The 25,728-nt window shown below is 40.2% G+C and overlaps 1 protein-coding gene across 1 annotated transcript in view; it reads right to left on the minus strand.

Moving 5' to 3' along the window:
* Positions 1–943: 943 nt before the first annotated feature.
* The window catches only part of LOC309415190 (guanine nucleotide-binding protein G(q) subunit alpha), a gene marked incomplete at both ends in the record, with an annotated part of 118,571 nt that continues 93,786 nt past the window's right edge, over positions 944–25,728 (minus strand). The window contains 4 exons of the mRNA XM_082012637.1: positions 944–1,134; positions 4,710–4,863; positions 21,387–21,516; positions 22,534–22,662. Of these exons, the coding sequence (XP_081868763.1) occupies positions 944–1,134; positions 4,710–4,863; positions 21,387–21,516; positions 22,534–22,662 (604 nt within the window). The remainder of the gene's footprint in view (positions 1,135–4,709; positions 4,864–21,386; positions 21,517–22,533; positions 22,663–25,728) is intronic.

The raw sequence follows: 25,728 nt of genomic DNA on the forward strand, positions 1-25,728 counted from the left end.
AGATTTGGCAAGATTTTATACAACAAAAATATTTTTTCTACTGTGGAAAAACACACTTTAAAAAAGCTCTAACTTAAGAAAAAATGCACACAAGTGGAATAAAAGAAAACACCACTGTTTCAGGCTGTAGCCACTGAGGAAAATGTAGTGTCCATGACATTTCTGTTTGGCATTTGTGAATAAAGAGAAAATAATGGCACATGGCAATTAAAAAGAGATTCTATGATATTTCATGAACATCCCAGGTTTGTGTCTTTAATTATTTCATTACTGTCTTCTATGCCTCTTTCTGAACTGTGAAAGTACGGTTAAATTCTAAATTCATGCACAACTATTTCTGTTTTGCAATCCCAATATTCTAGCCTCAGAAGTGAAGACAGAATGAAAACACCCATGTGAAGAATTTAAAAATCACACTATCAATACTTTTTAACCTTCAGAGAAAGTACATTCTGTAAAATTTGAATGACTGATAACTTCAGTTCTGATGTTAGCATTTTTCCCAATCAAATCACTCAACAGAAAATATTGCATTCTGAGGAATGCAACTGGGAAAACAGCCATTGTACCTTTAAAAACAGAAGGGGAGGAGGAAGAAGGGAGAGAGAAAGGGTCAGGGAAAGAGGAAACTCACTTGATTTTGCTTCAATAGCAAAAAACTGTTATCCTTTGTGAGTGTATGACTGAGAATTTAAAACACATTGAGTCACAAGGTTTTGCCTAAAAAATAAGAAAATGTACTGTGAATGTACTTCAGCATCTTCTTTTTTTCCTCCATATAGTTTAAATACAATCATAACATTAACTAAAAACTGTGTGGTCATTCACAGAGTCCAGGCCGGCAATAAATTAGTATTATGCAATTTGTTTTCACAGATAATACAGTCCCTCTTGTGTATCTTTAGTGATGCAGAGGTGGTCTTGGAGGGCCTCCTAGGCTCAGTTAGACCAGGTTGTACTCCTTCAGGTTTAACTGTAGGATTGTGTCCTTGACAGCAGCAAAGACAAAGCGTATATTCTCTGTGTCTGTAGCACATGTGAAGTGAGAGTAGATAATTTTGTCACTGTCTGGATTCAGGTCTACAAACATCTTCAAGATGAACTCTCGTGCCGCTTGTGCATCCCGTTGTGGTCCTGATAATTAAGAAGAGAAAGTCAGTTTTTCCTAAAGTCAATTCAATATCTGAGGTTCTTTAGGAGCACCTTAGGAGCAGAAAACAGAAGAAAGACTCAGTCTGTGATCCTCGTATAAGAGAAGAAGGGAACATTTTTACTAATAAAAACTACCATATACTATTTTTTTCCCAGTAGGAACCATTAAAAAATAAAAATGGAAGGAAATCCTAGAAGTTGATTGTGCAAGAGCTGTTCATTTCCTGCTGACTATCCTCTTTCTTCCATAAGATGTTTAAAATGGAGAGATGAAATTTATGATTTATAACCACACAAAATGAACAACAGAAGAAATAGTTGCTTTATACTAATAAATATTTTAAAAAATTAATAGACTTGGCCCATTTTCAGTCTATATCTACTATATTTAAACTATACTTAAGTACGTTCTTTTAAAACGTAGCATAATCAAGTTACATCCTAAACTGGTCTGACACTGTCTCTAACAATTTCATTTACTCTAGTGATAATAAAATATACATGCTTGCTAGCTGAAGCTGTTCAATTGCAAAAAGTTAATGTTTTAACAAACCAATTAACTTAATTACATATAACAATCCTATTAAATCTAAATTACATCTGTAATTCTCAGAAGAACACAAAGTCTATGTCATCAAACTGCATGTTCTGCTTTACACAAGACAGAAGGCAAAATAATGACTTCCAATCTAGAACAGTAAGGATTCATTCACGTTCACAGCCAAAAGAGCAGTGCAGAAGCAGGAACATTAGCCACAAGCTATTGTTTTCCTATACTGCAATTCTGTTCCAGTGCAATTTTCATAGGCCATTATTCCCTTGCTCTCCTGTTTCTGCAACATAGGTTTCTATAGAACATGTATGTTTGCGGTGCCTCCTCCTCCTATCTCCTCATTAGTCCTTGTCTTGTTACATGACAATATGAATACCAGTGCTCAGCTGTTATATAGTTCTGTCCTTCAGTGGTTATGAAATCTGTACTTAGGGGGTTAGCGTGTGCCCGCATAACTTTCAATAACTGCACAATAAAACTTACTTTTAATACTTAAATACAATTGCAAACATTTCTAATCTGGATAATGGCAAAAATTAGGTACCAAAGGAAGCACAGAAAAGAAATCATATGCTTTCTGATATGTATTGGTTGCAAAGCCTTGTGGAAGGAGAACATGATTCTGCAATATCTTGGTGTATGCACATGAATATATATGTATATATAGACACATGCACAGACTACACATTTGCTGAGATGTAGAGAAGAACATATAAACAGATAAGTTCTCTGAGGTAGGACAGAGAGGTCTGTTCAAAATTTTAAAAATTTCTAAACACAACAGATTCTAGCCTTTAGCTTCAGCACATATTCTATAGAAACAGCAGCAATAGCAAATTCCACTACTACTTTTTTTTACTCTTAATAAGTTTAAGTATTTGTAAAGGAGACTCCTAGACTTTCAAAGACAATGATTTCTACAAAATAAGCCATTTATTGTTTTAATCAACTTCCTAGGATTTTGTTAAACAGTTTTACAGTGGGTAGACACAGGTAGGGTTGTCCCTCTCTCAAAATCTACTGCACTATTCAAAGCCTGTATACAAATTTTGCTTACCTAATAACACGTCTGCTGATTATCATGTAATTTTTTTTTTTTTTGACTGGAGTTCAAGTATGGAAAACTGCGGTTAAAAAGAAAGTTTGCTACCTCAGGAATTTAGAAAAAAGGGAATGAGCCAATGTTAGATTTACAATGCTAAGTGGTTATGATCTAAATAATCTTGGAAAAGAATTATAATACAAATCAGTAGGTTTCTTGTCCATCGTTCCCTATTTAGCAGCCTTCAAAGGGTCTCCCTATATGATAGTCAAGTCCTATATAAAAAGTACTACAATTTGTCTTGGATACATTAGCTTGGTGAGTGTAATCATTTATTTTCTGTGAAGACTCTGGAGGGGAGTGTGCTCCTGTGGATAGACAGCAATGTGCCTTTGCTGCAAAGGCGGCTAACAGTATCCTGGGCTGCATTAGAGAAACTATTTGCAGCAGGACGGAGGTGATCCTTCTTCTCTATTCAGCACTGGCGAGGCCACACCTGGAGTCCTGTGTCCGGTTCTGGGCTCCCCAGTACAAGAGAGACATGGACATACTGGAGAGAGTCCAGCAAAGGGCCACAAAGATGATTAAGGGACTGGAGAAAAGGCTGAGAGAGCTGGGACTGTTTAGCCTAGAGAAGAGAAGGCTCAGGCGGGGTTCTCATCAATGTGTAAAAATACCTGAAGGAAGGGTATAAAGAAGACAGGCCAGGTTCTTGTTGATGGTGCCCAGTGGCAGGACAAGAGGCAATGGGAACAAGATGAAACACAGGAGTTTCCGTCTGAACATCAGGAAACCCTTTTTTACTGTAAGTTTGCCCAGAGAGGTTGTGGAGTCTCCCTCCTTGGAGATATTAAAAGCCATCTGAACATGGTCCTGGGCAACAGGCACTAGGTGACCTTGTTTGAGCAGGGGTGTTGGACCAGATGATCTCCAGAGGCCACTTCAAACCTCAACTATTCTGTGTGAATTTTGTCGGTTTTCTTCTGGAAAAGCATTTAACACAGGTGTATCTCCACTTGAGTGATGATAACAGAAGGGCCCATGGAGCCTTCTCACCTGCAGGATGTCATCTAGGGCATCTGTCACACTTGTAACTTGAAAGGACAAGAATATTTTCTATTCAACTGTCAGTTCTCTTCTGTATAGTACTATCAAACTAAACTTACACTGACTCATAAATAAGTATGGTCTGATCCTGCAGGCTGTTCACTGTGAACACATTCTTTCCTCTCAAACAGGAAAAAACTGTAACTTTTTCCTTTTATCACTCTCTAGTTTTGAAAAGGAGAGATTTAATCTTTTTTGTAGCTTTAGAAACTGCTTTTCACTCTCTGGTGAGACAAGAGGTGTTCTTGTATGAATTTCATTTTTTTCCCTGTTACCAAAGCCTCCACTCAATTACCTTAGAATACCTAACTTTTCACCCCAGGAGAACTTTCTGAAAGTACAGCTTCCTTATAAACAGCTGTGTGTTCCACATAATGTTTTCTGGGACAAGCACATTAAACTTCACATAGAATCATAGAATCTATTTTCCATAGAACAAGGACAGAATAAGGTCCATTGCTAATATGATGTTAGTCATCTAGAATCAATAATTTCACATGAAAGGTACTGCCATCCTATCCATAATGAATGGAGGTATAAAATGAAATCCTAGCAATCTAGAAAATCCCACAAGACTTCAGTGACTTTAAAAATTGGGAGTATTAAGAATTGCTATTTTAAATAATTTTTTCCTTTTCATATAATTTTTTAAAAAAACATGATCAGCAAGTCATTCAACTACAAACTAACCATTTGGTGTACTGAGTACAATTTGTAAAGAAGAAAATGGGTGTAATGTAGAATGGGTGATAATCTTTGTCCTAAGAACCTCTAAGCAAAATATGGGCAAGGCTATTACATTTTGTTGTTACCTCAGTGTAAATAGGGCATGACCTCTGGTGGCAATATACTTACCATCATACTCTGGGAAATAATCAACTAAATGGGAGTACATAATTTTCTCCTCTAAGAGATCTTTTTTATTTAAGAACAGAATGACGGAAGAATTCTGGAACCATGGATATGTGATAATTGTCCTAAAGAGTGCTTTGCTTTCTTCCATTCGATTCTGGAATAAAAAGAGAGAGATGAATTTATGTGGTTGTGAAAAGAATTTTTTAAAATTTTTTTAAATCAATCCATGCAATTCCATTTTACTTGATAAACAGATCCATTTCATGTTTTCCACCTTCTTACTGAAATGTGAGATTTAACCGATTCATTTACAGTTCATAGGTAAGTGGTAAATTAAATAAGCAGGCTGTTTCCTTTTGCAAACTCAATGACACGGATGATAGCTATAACACGTATTGTTGTAAATACTGACTATGCACAGTTATGATCAGCCAACGAATTTGTGGGTACTGAAATGCATGTGTTTCAAGGCAGAGACAAGTGTACAAGACATAATAACCAAGTTTCAAGAACCTTATTTATTTTGTATGACTTTCCTGAACTTTAAATGTAAGTAATCCTTAACTTTTTGAAAGACATCAGCTTTAAAATAGTTCCAGGTAAATGTGGAATTTACTCATTGATAACCTGAGAATATTTCCCCAAATCAAAGGCTTATGACATAAAATCTTACAAATGGTAAATCTGTTTCTCACATAATTGGGCTAGCTTTTACTTAAGTCTTGCTTAATTGCTCCTGAAAAGCATTTTGTACTATAGTGGAAATGTAAGTGAAGCGTACAGTTCTGTTTGTAAGGGCTTTCTGACACTGTAAAATTCTATTGTGTTTTGATACAATTATGAAGAACTGTTAGGCTGACATGATGCAGTTAAAGAGTTGGAACAAATGGAGTTCAGTACCAGGAATTAACTCTACTTCTTTCTTTATTTGGAAAACTCTAAAGTAGGCCTGATTAGCTACCTGTGGAAGTTTTTTTTTAGCAGCTGCCTCCTGAAAACAACAGTTTCACCACCAAACAGGCCTCCAGAGAACAAAATCAAGGAAGTGAATCCTGCAGATTCTGCTGTTACTGAGCCATAGAATCATAGAAGCATAGAATCATTTAGGTTGGAAAAGACTCTTAAGATCATTGAGTCCAACCCTTAACCTAACACTACGAAGTCCACCATTAAACCATGTCCCTAAGCACCATGTCTACAGGTCTTTTAAATACCTCCAAGGATGGTGACTCCACCACCTCCCTGGGCAGCCTGTTCCAATGTTTGACCACCCTCTCAGTGAAGAAATTTTTCCTAACATCCAATCTAAACCTCCCTGGCGCAACTTGAGGTTGTTTCCTCTCGTCCTATCACTAGTTACTTGGGAAAAGAGACTAAGAGCCACCTTGCTACAACCTCCTTTCAGGTAGTTGTAGAGAGCGATAAGGTCTCCCCTCAACCTCCTCTTCTCCAGATTAAACAACTCCAGTTCCCTCAGCTGGTCCTCATAAGACTTGTTCTCTAGACCCTTCACCAGCTTCGTTGCTCTTCCTTGGATGCACTCCAGCAACTCCATGTCTGTCTTGCAGTGAGGGGCTCAAAACTGAACACAGTATTTGAGGTGCAGTCTCACCAGTGCCGAATACAAAGGGACGATCGCTTCCCTAGTCAGGTTGACAGGCCTGTAGTTTCCGGGATCCTCCTTCTGGCCCTTCTTGTAGATGGGCATCACATTTGCTAACCTCCAGTCAACTGGGACCTCCCCAGTTATCCAGGACTGCTGATAAATGATTGAAAGAAGAAGCACTTCTTTCAGTTTTGGGAAGTTGGCACTTCTGCCAACTCCCTCAGTACCCTTGGGTGGATCCCATCTGGACCCATAGACTTGTGTGCGTCTAAGTGGTGTAGCAGGTTGCTAATCATTTCCCCCTGGATTAACTCATTATTATTATTCATGGACAACCTGTTCTAGCTGACCTTGCCTGAACAGGGAGGTTGGACTAGATGATCTCAAGAGGCCCCTTTCAACTTCAAGCATTCTGTAATTCTGTAATATGTAAATAATCTGGATTCAGCAAAGTACTTAAGCCTAATTCTAACTATAAATATGTATGTACTTCTGCAAAACTACTCCTTTGCTTATCATTAGGCATAAGTCAAGAGAGAAATTGTGCTGTAAGCTGTTCTGTTAGGAACTGAGTAGGAAAATATCATCATATGTTCTTCTGTTGCTGAGTAGCTCTTCCCAAGAGGGAACCTCCTACATTCTTTGCACTAAGATACTGGGACACTTACATTTAGAGAATTTTCCCTTTATTTCACCAGAAATTACTCATTATAAAATTAGGAACGGTAATTTACAGTTTATTTCCAGAATCAGACTTATCATACAGTGCTACTACCCAATACACATGCGGAGTTTGACTACATGGGTGGCTTCAGAGTAAGGGTTAGGTCTATCAGTGGTAAAACGCTGCAGTTAGATGAAAACAGTTACTTTTATAACCTAAGAGAACATAGAAAGCATGACTGTGTGTACAGCAGCAGGGATGCTGCTGCATTGCTGAGACCATTAGGTACCATAGAACAAGTAACAGCCACATATTTAATCCATTTAAATGTAAACAGCTGTAAGTACTCACACTGTCACACATCTCCCGCTGAAACACCACTGAAATGATAGCAGAGTATTATCCCAGAAGTGTTAGCTGAAAGGAGCCCATCTAGTCCATCCTTTCACTCGAGTAGGGTTATTTGCAACACGAGACCAAGTCAGTCATGGCTTTGTCTACGCAAGTCCTCCAAAGATGGAGATTTCACCACCTCTCTGGGTTCCCTTTTCCAGTGTTAAGCTAACCTCCAAGGGAAAGCTGTTTCCTATAAACCCATTAACTAAAATAGCTGTTTGTACAGCTAAAGAAATATGAACTAGTTCTGGAAATAAGGATGGGATAACAAGGAATATAGGACAAGGCCTGCATTGGGGATCTGACCTTATATCAGATGCAATGTGAAGGAAACCTTGCTAAACCAAACAAGACAGTATGGCTCTTTGAAGAGAGGGAAGGAGCAGTGGGGAGCAGGCAGTATTTAATAGCTCGTTCAAGCACTAGCTCTGATTTTATGAGCCAGCTCTACCTCACCAAATTGCTTCCAGCAAAAGCCTATTTCAGCTGCAATGGAAAAGGCTGCAGACAGAAACGTGTGAATAACTAATGTACAGAAATGTGCAGCTGGAGCTGGCTCAAGGCTTCTCAGTGGCTGACAGCCTTTCACAGCAGTCATGCCAACCTTCACAGCAAGCTCCCTTTGACAGCAGCAACAGCTTGTTGTGGTCTCCCTAGCTCTCTAGGCACCTGGCATAAGGAAAATGAGGAGCAGAACCACTGTTTTTACCATCTCCCAAGATCTCTGTTGCTCTAGAAAAGTCTGCAATTACTTCAATTACTTTTGCAATTACAGAAACAATATAATTGGCATAATTTATAATAGTTTGGCTCTAACAAGTCAAATTCTGAGAAATAGCTGAAAAGGGCTAAAAAAGCATTTAAAAGCTGTATCAACGGGTATCCAGTGAAGGGAAAAGCAGCATTTCTCAGCTAACAAAAATAGTGCTCCAAAAGACTGGGTACAATACTACTCTGGAACAATACAGAAGCAGCAGTGGATTATTTCACCCATAACTAAATGTCTTTATGATTGACTAGAGTGGCATCTAATTGACATGCTGTTACATGTAAACCAAAAAATGTAGTTGTTATTTTTTCCCCTCAAAATTATTAATAATTTATATAGATTCTCTTAACAAAATCAGAATTTCACAGATTTTGAGGGATTGAATTTCATTGAAATGATTAGAGATAAGATGGTGAGGTAAACAAAGATGCATTTTTTAATGATGAACTTGTGCTGTGCATATATCTATGTGTGCTGGGTTAGCCTTGGCTAGCAGCCAAACTGCCACCCAGCTGCTCTCTCACTCCCTTGCCCCCTAGCGGGATGGGTGTAGAAAACTGGAAAAAGAAAGCCTGTGGGTTGAAATAAAGACAGGGAGATCAGTTACCAATTACTGTCACGGGCAAAACAGACCAAGGGAAACTTAATTTATTGCCAATTAAATATTTAATTACTGATTCAGGTAGTGGGAAAGAAAATACAAACATTAAAACAACAGCATTCCTCCCCACTTCCCCAGGCTCAACTTCATTCCTCTTCAGACTCTTCAACTCTGCCCCCCCCCCCCCAAGCAGAACAATGGGGATGGGAGTGAGGGTTATGGTCAGTACATAGCGTTTTCTCTTTGTTCCTCCTTCCTTCTCACACTTTTCCTCTGCTCTAGCATAGGTTTTCCACAGACTGCAGTTCCTTCAAGAATATCCATCTGCTCTGGGGTGGGTTCTTCAAAGGCTGCAGTGAATATCTGCTCTACCATTGAGCTCGAGCTCCTGCTCTGACCTTGGTGTTACCTCTGCTGTTTCTCATTCTTTTTATTCCCTCCTCCTCTCTCCATCCAGCATTTTTTTTTACCCTTCCTTAAATATGTTATCACAGAGGCATCACAAACTTGGCTGATTGGCTCAGCTTTGGTCTGCAGTGGGGCCATTGGGGAGCCAACTGGAACCAGCTGTATTTGGCACAGGGTAGCTTCTGACCTCTTCCCACAGAATCAGCTTTCCCCTCCCCACTACCAGAACCTTGCCACATACACCCGGTACACTGTTTATGCTGGTAAGAGATGGTTATCTGAGTGAGAGAGGATTCAGAGATAACTGCAGGTGAAGAGGGGGTACTGACACAAGAGAGCTTCAGCCCCCCTGCCCCCAAAGAACACAAAGCAGAGGTTAATATTTCTGAAGTTATTTAGCATCACAGTGATGCACTCCATTATTTGACCTGACAAAAGTTTGTGCATTTGAGTCTTTTTTTCTGTTGGAAAGTCTATATTAATTAGGAACATCTCCATTCTCCAAATAAGACAGCAATCATAGAATCATACACTAGTTTTGGTTGGAAGGGACCTTTAAAGGTCATCTAGTCCACCCCCCCTGCAATGAGCAGGGACATCTTCAACTAGATCAGGTTGCTCAGAGCCCCATCCAACCTGACCGTGAATGTTTCCAAGGATGGGGCATCTACCACCTCTCTGGGCAACCTGTTCCAGTGTTTCACCACCCTCATTGTGAAACATTTCTTCCTTATATCCAGTCTAAATCTACCCTCTTTTAGTTTAAAACCATTACCCCTTGTCCTATCACAACAAGCCCTGCTAAAAAGTTTGTCCCCATCTTTCTTATAAGCCCTCTTTAGGTACTGGAAGGCTGCAATAAGTTCTCCCTAGAGCCTTCTCTTCTCCAGGCTGAATAACCCCAACTCTCTCAGCCTGTCCTCATAGGAGAGGTGTTCCAGCCCTCTGATAATTTTTGTGGCCCTCCTCTGGACCCACTCTGACAGGTTCATGTCTTTCCTGTGCTGAGGACTCCAGAGCTGGACGCAGTACTCCAGGTGGGGTCTCACCAGAGCAGAGTAGAGGGGCAGAATCCCCTCCCTCGACCTGCTGGCCATGCTTCTTTTGATGCAGCCCAGGATACGGTTGGCCTTCTGGGCTGTGAGCACACATTGTTGGCTTTTCATCCACCAGTACCCCCAATAATGGAGAAAATATTGTTTTCCTAAGGCATAAAGATAGATATATGATATACATATATATGTACATATATAGGAACGGCTGAGGGAACTGGAGTTGTTTTGTCTGGAGAAGAGGAGGCTGAGGGGAGACCTTATTGCTCTCTACAACTACCTGAAAGGGGGTTGTGGTGAGGTGGGTGTTGGTCTCTTCTCCCAAGTAACTAGTGATAGAAAGAGAGGAAATGGCCTCAAGTTGTGCCAGGGGAGGTTTAGACTAGATATTGGGAAAAATTTCTTTACTGAGAGAGTGGTCAAGCATTGAAACAGGCTGCCCAGGGAGGTGGTGGAGTCACCATCACTGGAAGTATTCAAAAAACATGTGGACGTGGCACTTCAGGACATGGTTTAGTGGGCATGGTGGTGTTGGGTTGATGGTTGGACTTGATGATCTTAAAGGTCTTTTCCAACCCTAATGATTCTGTCATTCTGTGATACAGGATACATATTATGTATATATAGGGCACTAGTGAAATTCCTTACTCAAAAGTCAAAGTGGAAAGAATATTAGAGTTCTAGTGAAATTTATCTCCAATCCTGTTACAAACCCACATTTTACAATCATATTTTCATATATATTTAACCAAAATATATTAACTCTGACCAAAATGGTTTAAAAGTGGCATTTCTTCCCCAAGTATTTTGGCCAATGGCTGTTCTGCTTTACTTCTAAAAATCATCTTTTATCAATAAATATTTTATGCTTTCCATTGCCTCTAGCTTTTCAGTCTTCAATGATATCTCAGAAAATTATTTTTTATTTTTGATAGCTTAAAAAATGTTAACATTTCATTTAGCCTATTATACATTTAGCAGTGTTTAATCCATTAATTTAGCCGAACTGAGGAAATCATGTCCTAAGTGTCTTTTCTGTTTTCCTCTGGAAATAAGTTCTAAGCTCTGCTTTTTTATAAAAATGACATTGTTTCTGAGCATTGGTTGTTAGAGGAGTCATAGTTATGATACAACTTGGGTAGCTATGCATGCTTTTCTTCCCATTTGAAACCTCCAATTCTTAAATTGCAGATCTTTGTCACTGGATGTATCCTACACAGGGCACTGAAAGACACGCAGTCTGAACACTTGTCTCATTTCTATGCATGATGTCCCCTTTACAGAGTACTTGAAGACTTAACTCCTCTAAGAATATGAAGTCAGAAATGGCATCTAACTCAGTCCCACACATACCCAGAAAGTAAAAGCCCTTGAGATACAATAGCAAAACCTCCCAACTTACTATAGCCTCATCTGATTTATAATCCAAATGCATTTCTCTTGAATAAACTAAACAAGAAACAGATTTACAGCAGAAAGTCTATCATGGACTACATTTTGAAAATACAAACCTGAGACTTAAGAACACTAAAACAGTTTCAGAATATATATAAAGTCATATAAACAAACACAGATGCACTGAATGGCAAATAATAATTCTTATGGATTTATATTTATACATGAAAATGAGATTAAAGTAGTAATGTATTAATTGAAAAAAATCATACAGATAATCTAAAAAGTATAGTTTTCTTTTTTAAAGCATACTACAATGAAAAAGACCTCAGGTGATATCATACAGTGGCCTAATTAGAAAAAAAAAGTAGGCCATCTTACAGAAATCATGCTGTTTAATCAGACCATGAAAGCAATGCAAGAGGAGCAGCAGAACACTGCAAGTTTGTAAGTCAGATCTGTTACATAGATGACAGGCACAAGTATCAAAGGATTAGATACTATCATAGTATCACACTGATGCTATCCATAAGAAAAAAGTAGTGCATTTATACACTTCACAGTTTCACAGTTCAAAGGTTATTTAAATTTTGTAGAGTGACAAAATGTCCATTGACTGATTAACAAAGTACCCAAGTGTCCTGGTTTCATCTGGGATAGAGTTAATTTTCTTCATAGAAGCTAGCATGAGGCTATGTTTTGGATTTGGGACGAGAAAATGTTGATAACATGCTGATGTTTTGAGTTGTTGCTAAGTAGTCAAGGACAGTCCAGCTTCTCATGCTGGCCTGCTAGCAAGAAGGCTGGGGGTGCACGGGAAGCTGGGAGGGGACACAGCTGGGACAGCTGACCCAGGCTGGCCAAAGAGATATTCCATACCATATGACGTCATGCTCCATATATAAAGCTGGGACGAAGAAGAAAGAAGGGGCGAAGGGACGTTCAGAGTTATGGTGTCTGTCTTCCCAAGAAACCATTACGTGTGATGGAGCCCTGCTTCCCTGGAGATGGCTGAACACCTGCCTGCCCATGGGGAGTAGTGAATGAATCCCTTGTTTTGCTCTGCTTGCATGCGCGGCTTTTGCTTTACCTATTAAACTGTCTTTATCTCAACCCATGAGTTTCCTAACTTTTACTCTTCCGATTCTCTCCCCCGTCCCACCATGGGGGAGTGAGCGAGCGGCTGCATGGTGCTTAGTTGCTGGCTGGGGTTAAACCACAACACCAAGTTCAATTCTTGTCTTCCTTAATGAACCTGTCACGTCACAGTGAGGAGTAAGAATAATATTTCTTGTAAATATCTTAATTGAAGGTGAAAACTAATACATTTAAAACTTTTTCATACTTCTGTCACCCACATTCTGAGAAAAATACTCTTTGCTTTATGTGGAATAAATAAATACATTCTTGCTTTCTGGGACTGGAAGGGAAACGGATGGGAATAAAGCAGTGTTCTGGTATGCTAAAAACATCTATACAGAATGAGCAGGGACATCTTCAACTAGATCAGGTACCCTCTTTTCATTTAAAACCATTGCCCCTTGTCCTATTGCAACAAACCCTGCTAAAATGACTGTCTCCATCTTTCTTATAAGCCCCCTTTAAGTACTGAAAGGCTGCAATAAGGTTTCCCTGGAGCCTTCTCTTCTCCAAGCTGAACAACTCCAGCTCTCTCAGCCTTTCTTCATAGAAGAGGTGCTCCATCCCACTCATTGTCTTCGTGGCCCTCCTCTGGACGCGCTCCAACAGGTCCATCTGGACATTGAGCTGTTGACCACTACCCTCTGGGTTGCGATCATCCAACCATTTCCTCATCCACCGAACAGTCCACCCATCAAATCCATATGTCTCCAATTTAGAGAGGACGATGTTATGGGGGACTATGTCAAAGGCCTTATAGAAGTCCAGATAGATGACATCAGTAGCTCTTCTCTTGTCCACTGATGCAGTCACTCCATTATAGAAGGCCACTAGGTTGGTCAGGCAGGACTTGCCCTTGGTGAAGCGATGCTGGCTGTCTCGAATCACCTCCCTGTCCTCCATGTGCCTTAGCATAGCTTCTAGGAGGATCTGCTCCATGATCACACAGAATCACAGAATCACAGAATCACTAGGTTGGAAAGGACCTTTAAGATCATCAAGTCCAACCATTAATCCAGAACCACCATGTCCCCTAAACCATGTCCTGAAGCGCCACATCCACACGTTTTTTGAACACTTCCAGGGATGGCGACTCCACCACCTCCCTGGGCAGCCTGTTCCAATGCCTGACCACCCTCTCAGTGAAGAAATTTTTCCTAATATCCAATCTAAACCTCCCCTGGCGCAACTTGAGGCCATTTCCTCTTGTCCTATCACTAGTTACTTGGGATAAGAGACCAACACCCTCATCGCCACAACCCCCTTTCAGGTAGTTGTAGAGAGCGATAAGGTCTCCCCTCAGCCTCCTCTTCTCCAGACTAAACAACCCCAGTTCCCTCAGCCGCTCCTCATAAGACATGTGCTCCAGACCCCTCACCAGCTTCGTTGCCCTTCTCTGGACACGCTCCAGCACCTCAACATCCTTCTTGTAGTGAGGGGCCCAAAACTGAACACAGTATTCAAGCTGCGGCCTCACCAGTGCCGAGTACAGGGGCACAATCACTTCCCTGCTCCTGCTGGCCACACTATTCCTGATACAGGCCAGGACGCTGTTGGCCTTCTTGGCCACCTGGGCACACTGGCGGCTCATATTCAGCCGGCTGTCAACCAGCACCCCCAGGTCCCTTTCCGCCGGGCTGCTCTCCAGCCACTCCTCCCCAAGCCTGTAGCATTGCATGGGGTTGTTGTGGCCAAAGTGCAGGACCCTGCACTTGGCCTTATTAAACCTCATACAGTTGGCCTCTGCCCATCGATCCAGCCTGTCCAGATCCCTCTGCAGAGCCCTCCTACCCTCCAGCAGATCAACACTCCCACTCAGCTTGGTGTCATCTGCAAACTTACTGAGGGAGCACTCGATTCCCTCATCCAGATCATCTATAAAGATATTGAACAAGACTGGTCCCAGAACCGAGCCCTGGGGAACACCACTCGTGACCGGCCGCCAGCCGGATTTAACGCCATTCACCACAACTCTCTGGGCTCGGCCATCCAGCCAGTTCCTCACCCAGCGAAGAGTAAACCCGTCTAAGCCTCGAGCCGCCAGTTTCTCCAGGAGAATGCTGTGGGAGACGCTGTCAAAGGCTTTACTAAAGTCCAGGTAGACAACATCCACAGCCTTTCCCTCATCCACTAGGCGGGTCACCTGGTCATAGAAGGAGATCAGGTTGGTCAAGCAGGACCTGCCTTTCATGAACCCATGCTGGCTGGGCCTGATCCTTTGGCTGTTCTGCAGATGCCCTGTGAGCACTCTCAAAACCAACCGCTCCATAATCTTCCCTGGAACAGAGGTCAGGCTGACAGGCCTGTAGTTCCCAGGATCCTCCTTCCGGCCTTTCTTGTAGACGGGTGTCACATTGGCAAGCCTCCAGTCTTCTGGGATCTCCCCTGTTAACCAGGACTGCTGATAAACGATGGAGAGTGGCTTGGCAAGCTCCTCCGCCAGCTCTCTCAGTACTCTCGGGTGGATCCCATCAGGCCCCATAGACTTGTGGATGTCCAGGTGGCTTAGCATGTCCTTGACTGCTTCCTCCTGGATTATGAGGAGTACATTGTGCTCTCCATCCCCGTCTTCCAGCTCAGGGGGCTGAATATCCTGTGGATACCTGGAGTGGCTATTAAAGACTGAGGCGAAGAAGGCATTAAGTACCTCAGCCTTGTCCTCGTCCTTGGAGACAATGTTCCCCGCCATATCCAGTAGGGGATGGAGATTCTCCTTGCCTCTCTTCTTGTTGTTAATATATTTGTAAAAACATTTTTTATTGTCCTTTACGACTGTGGCCAGACTGAGCTCTAGCTGGGCTTTTGCCTTTCTAATTTTGTCCCTGCTTGACCTAACGAGATCTTTGTACTCTTCATGAGTTGCCTGTCCCTTCTTCCAGAGGTGATAAACTCTCCTCTTTTCCCTGAGTCCCAGCAAAATCTCCCTGTTCAGCCAGGCCGGTCGCCTTCCCCGCCAGCTCTTCTTACAGCACATGGGGACCGCCTGCTTCCCAGGCACAGAGGTGAGGCTGACAGGTCGGTAGTTCCCAGGGTCCTCCTTTCTACCCTTTTTAAAAATGCATGCAATTTTTTATTTTTTAATTTTTGCTATTTTGTTCTTTATAAAAGCTTGTGTTGACAGGTGATTCTCAATAGATCACAGCAAGGGAGCAGGTCTGCTACGTATGAAACCCTGACCCAGATTCTGGTCGTCTATGAATGATTTAGCACTGGGTGCCCCATGATCATGTGGTACGTGACAGAGGAGAGGCAGCGCCACATCTGTCCACCTCTCCAGTCTCAACCACGAGCAGTGGTTCACACCGGGCCCGCCCCATGTGGGGCAAGCAGGAGACTATCACGAGTCCAATGAGGTGCTGGTGGCACCATGGTATTGCTACGTCTAGGTGGGGTTTTGACTTAGAGGCATTCAGTCATAAGCCTGCAGACGGTAGCCTCACGCCAGTGGCTCCTCAGCGAAATGCATGCACCAGGGGTCTGAATCTGCAGTTCCTCTCCTACTGAACAGGAATACTATTGCAACAACACATCATCAGTAGGGTAAAACTAATCTGTCTCATAATGGTCTAATAGACAGGATAGAGCTTACTGAAAGCCAAAACTAAGCTGCCCTGATGGGTGTTTAGCTCCAAGACAGGCTGGATCCATCCAAGAGCTAGAGGAACACAGGCCTAAGGCTGCTGGAATGTGTCACAAGTTTCTGTATGTATGACTTAGAAAAAATGCTTTGAATTACAGTTATGAACATATTACAAACTGAAAAACAAAAAGTTTCAAAAGTTTTTCATAATGTTAATAAGGAACATAAATAGTTTAGCAGTGAGGCAGAAGAACCATCTGCAATACAAAGAGGAGTTTTAGAACTTTTACCTCCACATTTACCTCCAAAACGTTTTGTTTTGAAAGTGAAAACATGAAAAATCAGGACAGCTTTATGATTAAGTTCTTTTTTATAAGATTTGAAAAAACGTCATGGAATAATATCACTTCAGTCATTTCAAAGTGGTAGGAGAGCCCAAGACAGAAGGGAAATGTTCAGTCTATATGTTACATTCAGTTTGTAACATGTGAACACTTTTAGCTGATAACAACAAAGGACAAGATTGTATACACTGAAAGCCCAGGAAGATATTCTTCCATCTTCTTTAGAAGATGGCCAAGTTATAAATAATTTAACACACTAACATCCATGCAAAATTGTGAAAGTGAGGTTTCTCTTTAATCTTCTTCTCCTAAAAAGACTATTTCAATGTATTTTTATTTACATTTACCAGAAACCAAAATGTTCACAAAGACTAGGAGCCTATGTATAGCACACATTACATTCTTAAATTCATCTCTCTCTACCCCATTAAGCAGGATACATTTTATGCTGCAAGCTATTTGCACTACTATTTTTCCTTGTGTCATTCATGTTCCACTCTATGTTCCATACTTGGGCTCTAGTTAAAAACACAATTCTGGTAGTGTGATTCTGTTAGATCAATACACTGAGAAAAATAATTAACATCACATCTGACACCCTACCTCCTGACACCCTGCCCCTTGATCAATATTGACAGTGTAGTATTGACCAACATTGGCAGGGTAGGCAGGGTGCTGCCCATATTATTCATGTAAGGTATGATTCTCTCAAATCACACTACCATTGGTGGAGCCAAGGAGCGGTGCAACTCTTATCTGCATTCAAAAGGCATTTGCACGATTGGCTGTTGCTGCCGGATAACCTGGACAACAAATGCCCTGCCCCTTCCCCTCCCCCCCGCCCTGCCCCTTCCCTGTTAGCTTTGCAGTACCTCACCTTCAGCCCCTCCTTCTTCTCTCTCTAAGGTGCTGCCTGAGAACTAGTGGGTGGGTGTCCACCACTAGGAGATACACCTCCTGGTTCTGTTTCCCAGCAGACCTTTTTGTGTACCCTATGTCCTAGCCCTGATTAGAAGTTGTCATGAGTGACCGTCACTCAGTCACCTTTGTTGTGGACACCAGGGCCCAAATCTCGTCGTTGGATCCACAGACTGCCCCTTTGGGCTGTCTTAGAAGTGATTATGCATTTCAGGAAGTGATATTGTCCACGATGAGCCTGGAGCCACTGACTCAGCCCAACTACTGGATCACCCTGGACAAACAGACTGATCTGTGTACTGGTTTTGGCTGGGATAGAGTTCATTTTCTTCATAGTAGCTCATATGGTGCTATGTTTTGGATTTGTGACCAAAACAGTGTTGATAACATAGGGATGTTTTAATTATTGCTGAACAGTGCTTGTACAACATCAAGGCCTATTCTGCTTCTCACACTGCCCCGCCAGTGAGTAGGCTGAGGTGCACAAGAAGCTAGAGGAAGGAGGAGAGGAGGGGGATGTTCAACGTTATAACATTTGTCTTCACAAGTAATTGTTAACACGTGATGAAGCCCTGCTTTCCTGGAAATGGCTAAACATCTGATGGTCAACGGGAAGTAGTGAATGCTTTTTTGCTTTGCTTGCATGCACAGCTTTTGCTTTATCTCTTAAACTGTCTTTATCTCTACCACAACAATCTGGAAAAATCCTCCTGCTATATTGCTGTTTACTGTAGTTGTTTTACTTGTACTATTGTTGGTTATTCCGAGCAAGCCCCTCTTCTGAATATGCTGTGGATACTGTTCTTAGGGACAGTCCACCAGGACCTTGCTGGTTGGGATCCTAACTTGTTACTTTTCACATCTCAGGCACTGGCAAATGTCAGAAAGGGAACTGATTGTTGGATTTGTACACAACATCCTGCATCTGGGCACCAAGGGGTTCCTGTGGTGGGAATGCTGGTATTGGTGGAATTGTGGGGCCATGCACCTAAAACATTTGTCAGATATTACTCTGTTTGAGCTAATCTCTCAACCACCAACTACCCACTGCCACCTTGGTAAAGAATGGATCAGAATTCTACGTCCTCCAGAACTTTATGGGCTATGATCTGTCCCGTGATCAACTACAAGCCATGCGGCGGGGTCCATCCTACACCATGCAAACCTACCATGCCAACAGAGGGGTCCTGCACACCCGGACTAATAGTGCCTGGGATGCATGTTGAAGGAAACCTCTACGTGACCCATGTCCACAGTTACCCTGATGCCCTGTGACATCAGCCTGGTAGAATGGGGATCCAGATTTCACCAGTTTGCACGGACTCTCCTTCCTTGGCTAGGGGTCTCCGAGCTGGAGAAAGTGATCATCAGTCTCTCTGCTACCCTAGAAAATATAGAAAACGTAACAACTGATGCCATCCAAGCACTGCAGCAAGAAGTTGATCAAGTATCACAGACTACCATTCAAAACCACTAGCCTTAGAGTACTTGCTGGCCACGCAAGGTGGCATTTGCACGTTAGTAAATACTACCTGCTGTGTCTATGTCAACCAAGATCTACGCATTAAGACCGACCTTAATCCAGGAACAACTAAAGCCCTTGCATCAGGTGGCAACTGAAAATATCGATTGGGGGATTGGCGAATTGTGGTCATGGTTCCTCTTGGTTCCCAGATCTCAGGGCAGCTGTCAAAAGATTTTGGCTGTACTTTTTGCAATTATCTTTTTTATTGTCATTGTTTATATTTTGTTTTGTATCAGTGGATGGGGTTGTAGATTGTGTTGTAAAGCATTTTCCCAGTCATGGTCACTTCCCAACCCAGGTTAGGGCCACTAGATATAAGTGGATGCTGGTTGTAATCTCTTTCGCAGCCTCTCTTGTAGCAATTGAGAAGGCGCCATAGCAATCACCTCCCAGATGCCTGTGCAACTGATACTTGATAGAGATGATTCTATGGTACCCCTCATGATGCACCAGCTTTTGACTTCTGACTATGTAACTTATACCCTGCAGGCATCGGAACACTAACCTCACCTAGCTTATTATATAACAACCCGCCAAAATAACACCCTAGCCTATAACTCCATGTCACATGATGATTTGAGAGAATCAAGGGGTGGAATCACAGAATCACAGAATCACTAGGTTGGAAAGGACCTTCAAGATCATCAAGTCCAACCATTAATCCAGCGCCACCATGTTCCCTAAACCATGTCTTGAAGCACCACATCCACTCGTTTTTTGAACACTTCCAGAGATGGCGACTCCACCTCCTCCCTGGGCAGCCTGCCTCCTGACACCCTGCCCCTTGACCAATATTGTCGCAACTCTTCTCCACATTCAAAAGGCATTTGCGCTATTGGCTGTTTCTGCCAGATGATTCAGACACCAAATGTCCCTGGCAGTCCACCAGAGCCATGGCATTGCTTATGATCCTGTGTTCACTATCAGTGATTGGGTGAGTCACTATGTGGGGGAATCTTTCTTACTTCCTTAATAAAGCTTTTTTTTATAACGTGTTGTCAGACTCTATTACTGTTTGCACCACAACATCAAAGATATATGTCTTACAAAATAAAAATAAAAACATTCCAATACCCACCAAGTTAAAAAAATACAAAAATAAACAGAATACAAAAATAAATTACAAGATGCATTCACTATATAAGCAACTGAAAATGTCTTCTTTGTAACAGCTGTACTTTTTAAGGAGATGGCTGTTGATATAATGTAATGAGATTTCTTTCTTTTATGGGAAAAGTATAAATTTAAAAGCTTTCAGAGCTCCCAGTCTTTCTTAAAAAATTAATACTTAAGAAAGTTGAGAATACAATTATGACTGCCCAGGGACATCTGTTTTACCTTGCTATGTCAATCCTTCTCTTAAACAATGAAATCGACATATATACACAATCATGAAGAACATTAACATGTTTTCTTTTTTTCATCTAACTTTTGTAAATGAATGTTAAAAACTTGCACAGAACAGTGCTGGTGAGTAACTCATGTAAGTTTGATGAATAACAGAAATAGTCTTCATGAAAGAAAAAAATCCAAATATTAAATTCCCCCCCTACTTTGTATAACTATACAAAACACTGGGTACTACTGCATTTTATCTGCTTAGTTCATACATCACCACCCATGAGTTTCTTACTTCTGTTATTCTTTGAAATAGAAATACAAGTAGAAAATATAAGCCAATATAAAACCTATACTTTAAGTCAATGGAATGAAGTTTACTACTTTAGGGTCTGTTCTAGCAAAGAACCTATGAATTTTGGTTTAATTCCCACTGTCTGTTTTTATGGCTCTGCTACACAACACTAACTATGCAAATAGCTACAATAAGAACATTTCTCTACAGTCAACTATTCCACTTTTAACACAAAATAGATAGGTTCCACTGATCCTCCATGGAGGAGATCAGTTTGTGTCATATTATTTGAGGATTAGCCTCTTAAACCTTGTAGAACTTCTCATTTCATTACATGTAGTTGCATATGACTGCTGATAGACATTTGGAAAACAGCCAGGACTGGGCAAGCCAATCTGCTTTGAAAATGTCTTAAAAGAACTAACAACTTAAGAGTTTTGCTGTTTAGCATTAATCTATCTATCATGCTTTACTGGTCCAACGAATTTAATATCCAGATAATTATGTAAAAACACACACATTTCTACTGAAGCTCTCTACAAACTTGTGCTTTAATCACATTTTAAATAATATTTAAAATTTAAAATTAATTTTAATGAAAGTTTTTTTTCTTAAAAACTGGTGATTTATGCTGATGCTTGCTTACCTCATTGTCTGACTCCACGAGTACTTGATCATATTCACTAAGAGCTACTAGGAACATGATAGATGTGACATTTTCAAAGCAATGTATCCATTTTCTTCTTTCTGATCGTTGGCCTCCTACATCCACCATTCTGCAAAATTAACAATGATCTCATCAACTCCACAAATACCTTAGCAGATAAACATACAATCACATATGGAACACTGAATTAAAGAATTTAGTTGAAAACAAAATTTGGTTTGTTTTTCTTTAAAATTTTGCCATTCGTATTGAAGACTAATGGAATGTGTTGTAAGTAAACAGGTTATCATATTTGCTTTTTAGTCTGATGTGCTTTCTGAATTTGAATTATTATGGGTCTCGAAACCCTCAGATTTCTGATATTCAAAACTCTCATGATTCTGAGCCATGATTCTAGAATGTATGCCCTGTATATTCAGCAGAAACACATGTCCACAGAATGAAGTTGGTGGCCTGCCTTTCTCCCAAGAAATTACCAGTCAAAATTCCAAACTTGTCAAGGCTGCCTAATTTTAAGAGTATAAATAGAATACAATCTGTATTTACTGAACTTGTTAACAGTCAAAATAAAAACTCAAATTTTCTGGCAGGGTATACTCCCAATTCATTATGGGTCTCAATGTAACTAGACACTCGGGTGTGTTGAACTCGAAACTTGAACTTGAAACTTGAAATTGTAATTGCATAGTTATTCTTTAAGCAATTATATTTGCACTCAAAATGACCCTGTGGGGAAAATTATTTGTAGGAGTGGTATTAAACTTACAAAACGTCACTTCTCTCTAAAAATCAAGTACAGAAGTGGTACCTTTACATTTCATAATTTATTCTTCATAATAAAACTGATATACCAATTTTATTGAAAAATGACTTCCAGTTCTTCTATAAATAATAATTATCTTCAGAAAAAGACAAGTTTGTTTGTCTCTCATCCTCTTGACATCTTTAACAACAGCTGCTAATCATATATGGACAAAAACATGAAAATAAAAAGAAAAAGCTCAAATTTTAAACCATTGAAAAACTACTTTTAAAAGTACTTTTAACCAGTATCCTATACATGGTATTACTAATGTAAAAGGGAACAATAGAAAGAAAGCAAATGGGTGTTAAACTTTTTTTCTACCTGAAAATGACACTTTGTAAGTCGAATGGATATTCAATGATCCCTGTTGTTGGGACTCGAACTCTAAGCACATCTTGCTGAGTTGGCAGATAGGCTGAATCTGCTATGCGGTCCAAATCGTTAAGGTAACTATAGATGGGGAGAAACAACAGCAATGCAAGACAGTAATACCATAATCCCACTGAGAAAAAGAGAAAGGAAGACTTGGGAAAAGAAATGGGGTGTGGGATAGGAAGAAGTGTAACAGAAAAAAGACCAATATCCACATAAAAGAGGGAAGGAAATATAAAGGAGTGCTCTATTCTCCCTTCCTGGACATTTTCATAGCTTCAAGTAAATTCTACAAAATGACAGCATGATTATTATGATTTTCATATAAATTTGCTTGGCTTTCACATGTTGAATCACCAGCAATTCAAAATTTTCAGTTATTCAATTCTGATTAATTTAAAGACAAATAATATGATAAAATGTGTAAGTAATATAAGACTATAGTTTTATCTGAAACTATAACATATTTCTTGATAATTACTCTGCAATGTTTACAAAGGATAGATAAACATGAATCTCCCAAGTGACAGTGAACTATTAATTATCAATTTCAAAATGGTAGGAGGATAAATGGCACTATTTGGAGATAAAAGAAAAAAACCCCACACTGACAAATTAAAAAACTCTCCACCTGAAATTCCTGCATCCAGACTGAAACTTCTGATCAAGTTAGTAAGCCTGCAGTACATGAAATACATCCCAGTCAGTTAGCAAATAATCTGAAACTGCAATAAAATTGCTTGTAAGGGCTTGTTAACTACAACACACAACTCATGCTATTGCTTAATGGTGGTTTTCAAGTATAAAGCAGTAGTGCACTGGAGGTTTTAATTAACTTTTCATAAAAGATGCTCCAGTAGAAGAGGGATAATATACCAATGTGTGATAGCCTGTTTGGGTCCAGGAGTTGCACATTCCATGAATTCAGTGCACCAGGCAGCTTGGGGTCTCCCCAGTGTAGATGTCTGGGAAAAAGACTGTCACAGGAAATGAAGTTTTTGTGTATTTGATTACTTCCAAGCACAAGAATGACCTGGTTGATCAGAGTTAGTTGCTGGTAAGATAGCCTAAGGCTACCCTGATTCATTCCAGGGGAGGGTAGCAGTGTACTCCATGCAATTTATCAGATCATTAAATATCACTGAGCTCTGAATGTATTCTTTTCTTCATAGCTATTATTCAAGGTGTTCTTTTTTAAATAAATCCATACAAGAAATAATTGGACTACTCTGAATGATTTGTTATGCAAGAGTGAAAATAAGTTGTTATGAACAATGACAGAATGAATGACAGAATGACAACAATGACAGAACTCAAATGAATTTGAGTTCTACCTTACAGCAAAAATATAGAAGAATTAATTTGTTATTTCTGGGAGGAAGCCAAAAATATTATCAAATTTTCCTCACTATGATTTTATTCATGAAAGGTTAAGCTGATAGTAAATGTTGAATATGAGAATATTACACATATTCAGAAAGATGTATTGAACCATATATCTCCAAAAAATTTTCATATTCAGAAGTTACTACTCTGAAAATATTTTCTCAGAACCCTGCCTAGTTTCTGAAAAAAAGAAAAAGGGCTTGAAAATCTGAGCATTTCATCTGCCCTTAGTTGTTTTACACAAAACATCAGAATGGATAAGCTGACCATCAAATTGGGGGGGGGGGAATCCATAACAAATCCATAACCACCACAACAGGAAATCTGAAGAGATGCTGAAACACTAATTGTTCTCTTCCCCCCAAAAAAACCCTGGTTTTGTGACTTTATTTCAGAAAAAAAAAAAAGGGTACAAAGAAGCACTGTGGATCATTACATGCTATAGTGGTATTCATAAAAGCAGGAGAGCTTTAAGATAATAACTTTGTAGGTGACCCATTCTTACAATTCCTTGTTGTATTCCTTTCAAAAGCCTCAGCTGTAGTCTCCAATGTGTGAACCTGGTTACTGTACCTCTGCACCATGTGCATAGTGGACATACTATTAAGATATGCAGTAGTGCACATCTGACTTTTTTAGAAAGACAATAATTTAAAGGGTCATTATTAAATGCGTCTCATTTGTGTTACTGGAAACTGTTTAAAGAGCAAAGTGTCCAAGCTAGTGTCTTAGCACAAAACACTGATGTCACTGAATTTCAGAAGTACTAATTTATCCTTTAAAATTACATCTTTTCCTCATCCTCACTCAGTTCTGCTCAAGTTCTGCTCTTACACATGTACTGAACAGAAAACTTCTTATGCATTTCACCAACAGCACCTTCTAGAGGCTAGACAGAATCCTTACACAACCTCATAGAGCCCTATTTCCTTCCTTAGATAACTTCACTTAACAGTTTAAAGGATCATAGGATCATAGAATCATAGAATAATTTAGGTTGGAAGGGACCTTTAAAGGTCATCTAGGTCATCCACCCCGCCCTGCAATGAGCAGGGACATCTTCAACTAGATCAGGTTGCTCAGAGCCCCATCCAACCTGACCTTGAATGTTTCCAGGGACGAGGCATATACCAGCTCTCTGGGCAACCTGTTCCAGTGTTTCATCACCCTCATTGTGAAAAATTTCTTCCTTATATCTAGTCTATGAATTTCTATAGTCTATAAGAATTTCCGATTCTCTCCCCCAACCCACCTGGGGAGGGGGGGTGAGCAAGCAGCTACGTGGTGCTTAGTTGCTGGCTGGGGTTAAACCATGACAGAACCTCACAGAAAACTTAATATAGTATGCATAAAATCCTTTAAAAAAAATCTTTGTTACTAATAAATCACAACCAGAATCATAGTGCAAGAAAAGCAATTTAGAATACAACCTGCAATTTTTTGCAATAATGACAACACTTAACCCCTACCACTTTTCCTTCTCACTAACTTAAAACTTAATGAATAAATATATCACTGTATTCATGAAAATAGACTAATAGATCTTTGTTGTACAACCTTACTTTTCAATCTTTTATTATTTTTATATTCCTGCCATGAGCATATAGAAAATATTCAATTAATTGTTTCAAAATAAAAAGAGCTTTTTCCAGTATACTAGGTCTGGCTGGGATGGAGTTAACTTTCTTCATAGCAGCTGCGTTTTAGATTGGTGACCAAAACAGTGTTGATAACACACCAATGTTTTAGCTATTGCTG

The sequence above is a fragment of the Phaethon aethereus genome (genome assembly GCF_964289735.1).
Source record: "Phaethon aethereus genome assembly, chromosome: W".
NCBI classification, from domain to species: domain Eukaryota; kingdom Metazoa; phylum Chordata; class Aves; order Phaethontiformes; family Phaethontidae; genus Phaethon; species Phaethon aethereus.